Below are 10,115 nucleotides of genomic sequence, written 5' to 3' on the forward strand. Positions count from 1 at the left end.
TGCTAAGCCTGTTCGTCCCACGCGCGCGTGCGCATAAACTCCTGTGCGCATTCTCCGGACGGAAGAGAATGTTGCGTCAAAATACGTTCCGGGCGCTGAGCGCGATTCGGAGCCGCGCACGCGCAACCTGCACTACTGAAGCCCAATGAAGGAGGAAATTCCATCTGCGGAGCTTAGCTCCCATTGGAGCGGGGAAAGATCAGGGGTGGAGCGCATTGCCTAGCGCCTGCGTCTTGCGGGCGAGCGCGCTAGCGGTCGGCGGCGTTGCTGGCGGGAGAGACTGCAACGCCTATGTCTGAGGAGCGATGCCGAGAGAAATCATCACCCTACAGTTGGGCCAGTGCGGCAATCAGAGTGAGCGAACCTCCAGACCCTCTGCCTGCCAGGTTCCTTAGGTGCAGTAGGGCCTCGCAATAAGGTCGTAGATTCGGTCTGTCCTCAGAATCCTAGTTCTCCCCGACAAAGGCGTCCTCCAACCCTGTACCCAACTGCCCAAAGCCTATGAACCTTCCCTTGTCCAGTTGCTGGCCTAGACACTAGGAAGTCCCAAGGATAATCTTGATCCCTAGACTCAGGCGTTCAATCCCCCACTGGCTATTTGGAACCTACCCAGACCCACGTATCCTTTTTCTTCTCCTCCCGCCTCCCTCTCTTAGTTGGGTTCGAGTTCTGGAAACAGCTATGTGCTGAGCATGGCATCAGCCCCGAGGGCATCGTAGAGGAGTTCGCCACCGAGGGCACTGACCGCAAGGACGTCTTTTTCTACCAGGTGCCCCCTCCCCCGAACCCACCCCAGTGACTTGCCAGGTCCCTGGGGACATGAAGGTACTGGTGGCGACCTGGTACTGGGAAAGTCACTGGGCAGATGGGAACAGAATGGCTGTCTTGAGGGAGGGCCTGCCGAAACCAGAGTTGGGGGACTCAGGACTTGACTCATCCTAGCTCCCTGGGCCAATCCTGGCTTTCCCTTTGACAGGCAGACGATGAGCATTACATCCCCCGGGCTGTGCTGCTGGACCTGGAGCCCCGGGTGATCCATTCCATCCTCAACTCCTCCTATGCCAAGCTCTACAACCCAGAGAACATCTACCTGTCCGAGCATGGAGGAGGGGCTGGCAACAACTGGGCCAGCGGATTCTCCCAGGTCATTACTGTTCTCCTGCAGGGCTCTCAACTCCTTGGGTGGGCACAGACCCTGTGGTTTTTCTACAGATGAAACTAGGTCAGAGGAGCATGAGTGCTGAAGCAAGATAGCCTTGGCTTCAGGAGCTAACTGCAAGGCTAAGAACCTATTCTAGCTAGTCCCTTGTTGCAGGCCATTTAAGTACTTTATATGTTAGCTTTGCAAACCTCTGACTAACCCTAGATGTAGGCGCTGTGAGTTTATATTTTATCTACTTTTTCAGACTCAAAAAAACCTGAAACCAAAGATATTTCAGACTTCGCTTAGCAAAACCAAAAATCAATAGGGAAAGCTACATTGATGTTTCTAGTCAATGCACTGTCATCAGACGTCTCACTGCAGAAATATTAGCATATCTGATAGCACATCTCAGACCTCCACCGTTGTATGGGTAGTATTGTTTATTTTGTAGCTTCTAGGAATGTGTTGAACATCACACACTAGACAAACTTACACTGCTGAGCTAGACATCACATCCCCAGCCTTCACGTGGTCTTTTTGTTAAATCCGAATATTTATTTCTTTATTTTGAGAGGGTTTCTCTGCGTAGCCCTGGCTGTCCTGGAACTCACTGTGTAGGCCAGGCTGACCCCAAGCACACAAAGATCCACCTGCCTCTGCCTCCCAGATGCTGAGATTAAAGTGTGCACCATCACTGCCCAGCTGATATGCAGTTTACATTTGTATATACAAAGCTACCTTTCGGAACCAGAAGTATTTTGATTTCTTTTTTTTTTTTTTCTTTTTTCTTTTTTTCGGAGCTGGGGACCAAACCCAGGGCCTTGCGCTTGCTAGGCAAACGCTCTACCACTGAGCTAAATCCCCAATCCCTGATTTCTAAAAATAGCTGGCACCATGAATATTACATGATGGAGTGTGGACCTCTGTTTACCTTTATTTTATAAATGAGGAAACTGAAATAGATCCCTCTTCCTGAAGTCACATGACTAGGTGACTTCAATTGGTAGAAAGAATGCTTTTCTAGGATGTATGAAGCCGCGGCTTCAGTCCTTAACACTGCATAAAACTGGGCAGCCTGGGGGCTGGGGATTTAGCTCAGTGGTAGAGCGCTTGCCTAGGAAGCGCAAGGCCCTGGGTTCGGTCCCCAGCTCCGAAAAAAAGAACAAAAAAAAAAAAAAAAAAAAAAACTGGGCAGCCTGATACTTACTGGAGGTGAAGCAGAAGAGCCAGTATGTGAGGGTTATCCTCAGCTAAACAGAGAATTAGATGCCAGCCTTGGCTACATGAAACTCTGTCTCCCAAAAAAAAAAAAAGAGAGAGAGAGAGAGAGAGAGAGAGAGAGAGAAAGAAAGTAGAGCCCTTGCTAGCATAAGCAAGGTCCTACCCGGGCTCCAGCAGTTCAAACCTGAGTGTGAACAGATCAGCTTGGTTGGGTTGTAAATTACTTGCCTGTAACCACTGTTGTAGTACCTCTCAGTGCAAAGCAAGGCAGCTATGATGCATGTAAGACTCAAGGGCAGAGGGCTGGACAGACAGCTCAGCAGTTTAGAGCACAGAGGTCCTGAGTTCAATTCCTAGCAACCACATGGTTTCTTACAACCATCTGTAATGGGATCTGATGCCCTCTTCTGAGTGGTGCTGTCTCTTGTCATATAGGCATACATATAGAGTACTCATATACATATGCGTGTGTGTGTGTGTGTGTGTGTATAAATAATCAATGGTGGGTACACTGAGGTCAAGGTCAATTCCTGTCCCACCTCACCCTCTTCCATATCTGTCCAGGGAGAAAAAATCCACGAGGACATTTTTGACATCATTGATCGGGAGGCAGATGGCAGTGACAGCCTAGAGGTGAGTGTCCCAGGAATGTCAGTGGAGGTGGACATGTAGAGACTTGGCAACACCATTTAGAAATCCCCTGCTCTGGGCCGTTGAGATGGCTGAGCAGGTGACGATGCTTGCATTCAAGCTTGACAACCCAAGTGTGGTCCGTAAGACCCATGGTAGAAAAAGAGAACTGATTCCAAAAAGTTGTGCTCTGACTCTGCACACATACAGTGGCGTGCGTGCACACACACACATACACACACACACACACACTAATTAGAACAATTTTTTAAAAGCTACCTGTTAGGTACAAGACCAACTCATTCATCGTTGCATTTCACAGAAGCCACCAAGCCTTATTAAAGAGAAGACAGTCTCCTAGGCAGTGAGGGGACTTGGGAAGACAAGAGTCCAACACAATTCAGGATGTGTCTAGTTGGAAATTAGGGCTAGAGCGATGGCTACTGTGGTTACAAGCACTAACTGCTCTTGCAAAGCACCTGGGTTTAGTTCCCGGCACCCAGCATGGTGGTTTACGATCATCTATAACTCCACTTCCAGGAGATCTGATGCCCTCTTCTTTTTCTTTTCTTTTTATCAGAGCTGGGGACCAAACCCAGGGCCTTGCGCTCGCTAGGCAAGCGCTCTACCGCTGAGCTAAATCCCCAACCCCCTGATGCCCTCTTCTAACCTCCACAGGCACCAGGCACACACATGTATGCACACATATGTGTGCATATACATACATGCAGGCAGGCACGGGAAATAAAAATAAGCTTAAACTTTTTAAACTAGATCCTGTCACCAGACAGACACCAAAATGCTTATAAGCCGCTTTTTTACACAGGGATTTGTACTGTGTCACTCCATTGCTGGGGGGACAGGCTCTGGCTTGGGCTCCTACCTCTTGGAACGGCTAAATGACAGGTAAGCCTATGTTTGTGGGGCTAGGTGAAGATGGGTCCTTTCTCTTTGTTCCCTAAGGCACTTGGGGCCCAGCAGACATAGCTCCCCATGTGCTGTAGCCTTTCCATTCGAATCCTCAGACTGGGAGGAAACTGAAGGTGCAAGGCAAAAACCCAATAGAATTTGCAGAGCTCAGAGCCCAGCATGTAGGCCCAGCTTTGAATGGCCAAGGGATGTGTCCAGGTTTGGAGCATAGGATTTTACAATGTCTCTTCCCTTGCCCTTTTTGGGGTTTTATCCTTTCAAAAACTGCAACCTCAGGGCTAGAGAGATGGCTCAGTGGTTAAGAGCACTGCCTGCTCTTCCAGAGGTCCTGAGTTCAAATCCCAGCAACCACATGGTGGCTCACAACCATCTGTAATGAGATCTGATGCCCTCTTCTGCTGTGTCTGAAGACAGCTACAGTGTACAATATACAGCTACAGTATACATAGATAAATAAATAATTCTTCAAAAAAAAAAAAAAAAACTACGACCTCCTGTTCTGCTGCTTTTGGCGCAATTCTATTTTTCCGATTCACAGAAAAATGCTCCTAGACCCACCCGTTGAGAAGGTTGATGTTCACAAAATCTCTAATGTTGCCCTCTCCTCTCAACCCCACCAGGTACCCCAAAAAACTAGTGCAGACGTACTCCGTGTTCCCCAACCAGGACGAGATGAGTGACGTGGTGGTCCAGCCCTACAACTCCCTCCTCACGTTAAAGAGGCTGACCCAGAACGCGGACTGTGTGGTGAGGCCTGGATTCTTGTTCCGGCTCCCATCCCCCTGTCTGCTCATCTTCGTTTTGAGCTCTCTTGTGCCATAAGCCTGAGAAGGTCCCTTTGGAGTGAGTGTTTCCGACCATAAGGCTCAAGGCTAGACTCAGGCCAAGCTTGCGGTGTTCTTGCCCTTATAAATCTTCAACCCTTTGCTATCTCTTCTAGGTGGTGCTGGACAACACGGCCCTGAACCTGATCGCCACAGACCGCCTGCACATCCAGAACCCATCCTTCTCCCAGATCAACCAGCTGGTGAGCCCCCACTCCTGGAATGAGAGCCCTCTGTCTGCGAGAGAGTCATCAGAGGAGGGACGCTCCACCTCCATCAAGCCCCATGACACAGTATCTCCTGCTCCCAGGTGTCCACCATCATGTCAGCCAGCACCACCACCCTGCGCTACCCCGGATACATGAACAACGACCTCATCGGCCTCATCGCCTCACTCATTCCCACCCCTCGACTACACTTCCTCATGACTGGCTATACCCCCCTCACCACGGACCAGTCAGTAAGAGCTCCCCCAGTGTCCCAGCACTGAGGCCTTTCCCTTTTCCATACTCTCCCACACAAACCCGCTCTTTGCAGCCCTTCTCTACCCACCTCCCAGGTTCTATACTCAGGGCCTGACACTGCCACCAGCTTGCAGCCCTGCCTCCGTGTTCTACTACCTTTGTTTGGCTCCTGCAGGGGTGCTGCCCAATGGGGTCTCCTGCTCATTGCTCAAGGGCATGGGATTGGTGAGCTGAGAGCCATGATCGATCAATTGATCGATCCTAATCCCATGGCAGAGACTCAGCACAGACCTGATCTAAAGACAGTCCCCAGAGGCCACACCTCCTGCCAGCTGATGGGGACAGAGTTGACCCTTCTCCTCTGTCCATGCCTCTCTGAGTTGCTCCCTGACTGCTGCCCGGGTCCCTGTGAATCCCCGTTCCCTCAGGTGGCCAGTGTGAGGAAGACAACAGTCCTGGATGTCATGAGGAGACTGCTACAGCCCAAGAACGTGATGGTGTCCACAGGTCGGGATCGTCAGACCAACCACTGCTACATCGCCATCCTCAACATCATCCAGGGAGAGGTGGACCCCACCCAGGTAAGGGAGGCCCCTTCACCCTAGCCTGGGGACCACAGGATGGAGAAGAAGCCACCACCACCTCTCTGCCCACCCAAGGTCCACAAGAGCCTGCAGAGGATCCGGGAGAGGAAGTTGGCCAACTTTATCCCCTGGGGCCCGGCCAGCATCCAGGTGGCCCTGTCAAGGAAGTCTCCCTACCTGCCCTCAGCCCACCGGGTCAGCGGGCTCATGATGGCCAACCACACCAGTATCTCCTCGGTGAGCACAGTCTCCTGTTGTCCCTGTGTTACCGGGAGTCAAACCCAGGGCTTCGGGAATGGGAGGTAGCTCTCCCCACTCTGAGCCACACCCCAGCTCCTGGTCTTTGGCCACTCTGCTCCATTCCCTATGTCCTTAGTCCCCACCCTGTCTGTCCCTAGTTCTGTGTCCTGTGCTGGGTGCCCTTCTGAAGCTCACCTCTCCAACCGTACGAGCTGCCTCTGCTCTACCCACTGTCTCCGTTCCTTCCACCTCTGCTCCTAGCATCTGACTAGAGAATAACCATACCTTGGTTCCCTGACCCTCTAGGCTGTACTGTTTCCTGATTTCTTTGTGACCACCCCCAATCTCTGTGCCCTAAGCTTTTTGAAAGGACCTGTCGCCAGTTTGACAAGCTGAGGAAACGGGAGGCCTTCATGGAGCAGTTCCGCAAGGAGGACATCTTCAAGGACAATTTTGACGAGATGGACACCTCCAGGGAGATTGTGCAGCAGCTGATTGACGAGTACCATGCGGCCACACGGCCAGACTACATCTCCTGGGGCACCCAGGAGCAATGAGTCGCCCGAGACAGGGACCCTCATCTGCCTTACCGGTTAGCCCAGGCCCTGCCTGGCTGACTACCCCTCAGAGCACAGATCAGGGACCTCATCAATCACTCGCATACACATGCACTGTCTGTTGGCTTAGGGGCGGGTTTACTTCTTTGAGAGTATTTATCTTTAATAAAGCACTGGATGTAAACCGAGTCACTGGTCTCTGAATTCACACTTGGGAACAGGGGCTGAAGGAACCTGTTTCTGTGTCACTGACGCTTCCTTTCTGCACTCCCAACGTCTTCAACTCTGGACAGCAAGCCGCCCGCCTCTAGCTTTGCCTTTGGCCTAATTGTGGAAGACACAGATGGCTCTTGACCCTGCTGGAATTCCTTCCAGAATAAAAGGAACCACAGATAAGATCTTTCTCTCCATCCAACCTCCTCTGCTCTCAGTTCCGTCACACTGGACCAGAGGAACACTCCTCCACTTGCACGTTTCCACACCGGAGTGTCCTGTTTGCAAAGACACGCCTGGGGCCACCACACTACCTACCCGGAGCCCCTAACCAGGGCAGTCAGCCTTTGTGCCTTCCAAGCGCAGGCCAGCAGACCAGTGCTGAAGAGCCAGTCCCAGCGAGCCTTGACTGGAGTCTAGGGAACATCAGGAGACCGTGTCCAGTGCCTACACAAGCAGAGTCAAAACTGGTTCCATTTCTGTTCTCAACTGGTCTTCATTTATGTAAAGTTTTTATTACCTTTCAGTCCTTTTGGATGTAATTATGAGTATGTATAAGCCTTGGGGTAAGTGTGGAAGTCAGAAAATAACTTGGGAGAAATTTCTCATCCACCGTGTGCGTCCAGGGTACAGAACTTAGGTCGTCAGACTCAAGGGCAAGCCACTCTGCCTGCCAAGCCATCTCACCACCCCATTTTTTTTGTAAATTTATTTTTGATATATGGGTGTTTTATCTACATGTTTGTGTGTACCATGTACATGTAGTACCGGCAGAAGCCAGAAGAGGGTGCCAGATCCCCTGGAACTAGACTAGTTGTGGATGGTGAGTCTTGGTGCTGAGAACAGAACTCAAGCCATCTGGAAGAGTGCCCAGTGTGTTTAACCTCTGAGCTCTCACCCCAGTATCCTCCATTTTTACAAATTCCACTTATTTAAAAGGCCAGTGGGAGGAAGATCACAGACAAACAGTGATTTTGTGGCTCTTAAACCCTTAGAGTCCTGGGTGGCGGTGGGTGGTGCATGCCTTCGAACCCAGCACTTAGGAGGGAGAGTTAGGCGGACTTGGAAGCCAGTCTGGTCTACAGAGTGAGTTCCAGGACCGTCAGGGCTACCCAGAGAAACACAGCCACTAAATAAATAAATTTAAAATAAAAAACAATAAAACAACAAAACCGAAAAGACCAAACCAAAACAAAATCCTTGGGCTCCAAGCCTGGCTCTAAGGGCACACAACTTTCATCCTGGCATTCTGCAGGCAGGTAGATCTCCAAGTTCAAGGCCGTCCTGCTCTAGAGATGGAGTTCCAGGACATCCAGGGCTACACAGAGAAACCCTATCTCGAAAGACAACCGAAAAACCTACTTACCCCCCCAAATCCTTGGGATGCAAAGGGCAGATTCCCCCTAGATTATAGAGGACTGCAAAGGCCTCACTAAACTCTTGCCTGCCCCACAGGGAAGAACTACAATGACTGATGGACGTCATGCATCATGTACGTTGGTTTGTTTAAAACCTATGAAGGGGTGGATGTCATTACCTATCTCGTTTTTAAAAGGAGCAAACAGGAGTAGATCACAGACACTGTTAAGTGGCCTGAAGTGGCAGAGTTGGAACAAACTATGCTGTGCCTGGCGCCTGTGTTTGTTTTAAGGTAAAAGCCAAACAAGCCATGTTTTTAGATGTATTTATTTTATTTCCACATGTGTGTATGCATACAATGTGTATGCCTGGCTGCCTACAGACGTCAAAAGAAGGCGGCATTGGATCCTGAGTTCCTAATGGTTACAAGCCACTTGTGTGGATGCTAGGAACTAAGCCCAGATCCTCTGCAAAAGCAAGTGTTTTTAGGCACTAAGCCCCTCTTCCCTTTTTTGAGATTACATCATACTATGTAGCCCAGGCTTACCTAAGACTCGCCATGCTCCTCCTGCTTCCACCCCTGCCCCTCTGCCCCTGCCCCTCTGCCCCTGCCCCTCTGCCCCTGCCCCTGCCTTGTACTAGGACTAGATTATGTGCGTCCATTGTTGGCACACAGCACATTTGTGTGGTGCTGGGGAGCAAGCTTAGAACCTGCGTGAATTAAGCGAGCACCATGCCACCGAGCTACACTCCCAGCACTGGTGTCTGTCACTAACTGTTGGCAATATGCGATATGCTTCCTTTTGTATCTGCCAGGCCAGTATTGTAGCTGCTCATTTCCGGGGGAGGAGTTGTTGGAAGCCATGAGATGAGCCCGTCTCCTGGCTTGCAAGGATGTGTGGGCCTTGACTTCTTCTGCAAAAAGAGCATGTTTGATTCTTCCTGAGAATATCAGTATTAGCTTCCCATTCAACTGCCAAACATCCATCTTGCAGTGCAAGATATCTGGTAACATGTCTGCTGTCAGGATGTTTTAGGCAAATACTTCACTTCTCCCTAGGCTGAGAGGATGAGTTGGTGGAAGAGCCCTTGTCTCATCTGATAGACAACCAAGGACCCCATGATAATGTGAAAGCCTCACAGAACTGGTCGGCAGGAAATAGGCAGTCAAACCCAAGTCTCAGACCGTCTTACCATCTTAGGAATGAGGAGTCCGCAAGCCCATTCCACCACACTCAAAGCAGCCAACCTGTCCCTATCCTTTGCCAAGACCTACAGGGAGCTGACTCAGGGACAAGTGACATGGTCATGGCTAACCAGCTGCCTATTCCCTCTCAGGGAGGAAGGTGACTTCTTCAAAGCCAGTGTGCACCTGGTCCCCCCCCAGCTCCACCTCCTACGTCTGCATCCTGGGCACTCAACACAGTCCTTCCCATTTGCTGACCTTAATCCTGATGACCAAACTTTTTCCGTCCTTTGGAGACCTCTGCATAAGTGGTCTACTGGCCCACTTCCAGACCACAAGCAATCCCTCCTTTTTCCAGGGGCCCTCCTTTTCAGGATCCAGTTAAGGCAAGTATGGCCCCCCAAGCTTGAGCTGGGCATAGTGACACACGTGTCTTTAATCCCAGCACTCAGGAGGCAGAGGCAGGTGGATCTTTGAGTTAGAGGCCAGCCTGGTCTATATAGTGAGTTCCAGGACAGCCAGGGCTATACAGAGAAACCCTGTCTCAAAACAAAAAGAAGAAAAGAAAGAAAGAGAGAGAGAGAGACAGAGACAGAGATAGAGATAGAGACAGAAGAGACAGAGACAGAGAGACAGACAGAGAGAGACAGAGAGACAGAGAGACAGACAGAGACAGAGAGACAGAGACAGAGAGAGACAGAGACAGAGAGACAGAGACAGAGAGACAGGGACAGAGACAGAGAGAGAAAAGAGGGAAAGAGAA

At 50.5% G+C, this 10,115-nt stretch overlaps 1 protein-coding gene across 1 annotated transcript; it reads left to right on the forward strand.

Annotated features, from left to right (window-relative positions):
- Window positions 1–192: 192 nt before the first annotated feature.
- On the forward strand, window positions 193–6,783 carry Tubg1 (tubulin, gamma 1). The gene is made up of 11 exons (NM_145778.2): window positions 193–354; window positions 657–769; window positions 977–1,144; window positions 2,930–2,998; window positions 3,822–3,901; window positions 4,546–4,672; window positions 4,866–4,952; window positions 5,060–5,209; window positions 5,642–5,794; window positions 5,873–6,034; window positions 6,397–6,783. The coding sequence occupies exons 1-11, from the start codon at window positions 306–308 to the stop codon at window positions 6,592–6,594; spliced, it is 1,356 nt and encodes a 451-aa protein (NP_665721.1). The 5' UTR covers window positions 193–305; the 3' UTR covers window positions 6,595–6,783.
- The last annotated feature ends 3,332 nt before the right edge of the window (window positions 6,784–10,115 follow it).

This window comes from Rattus norvegicus, chromosome 10, assembly GCF_036323735.1.
Source record: "Rattus norvegicus strain BN/NHsdMcwi chromosome 10, GRCr8, whole genome shotgun sequence".
Taxonomy (NCBI): domain Eukaryota; kingdom Metazoa; phylum Chordata; class Mammalia; order Rodentia; family Muridae; genus Rattus; species Rattus norvegicus.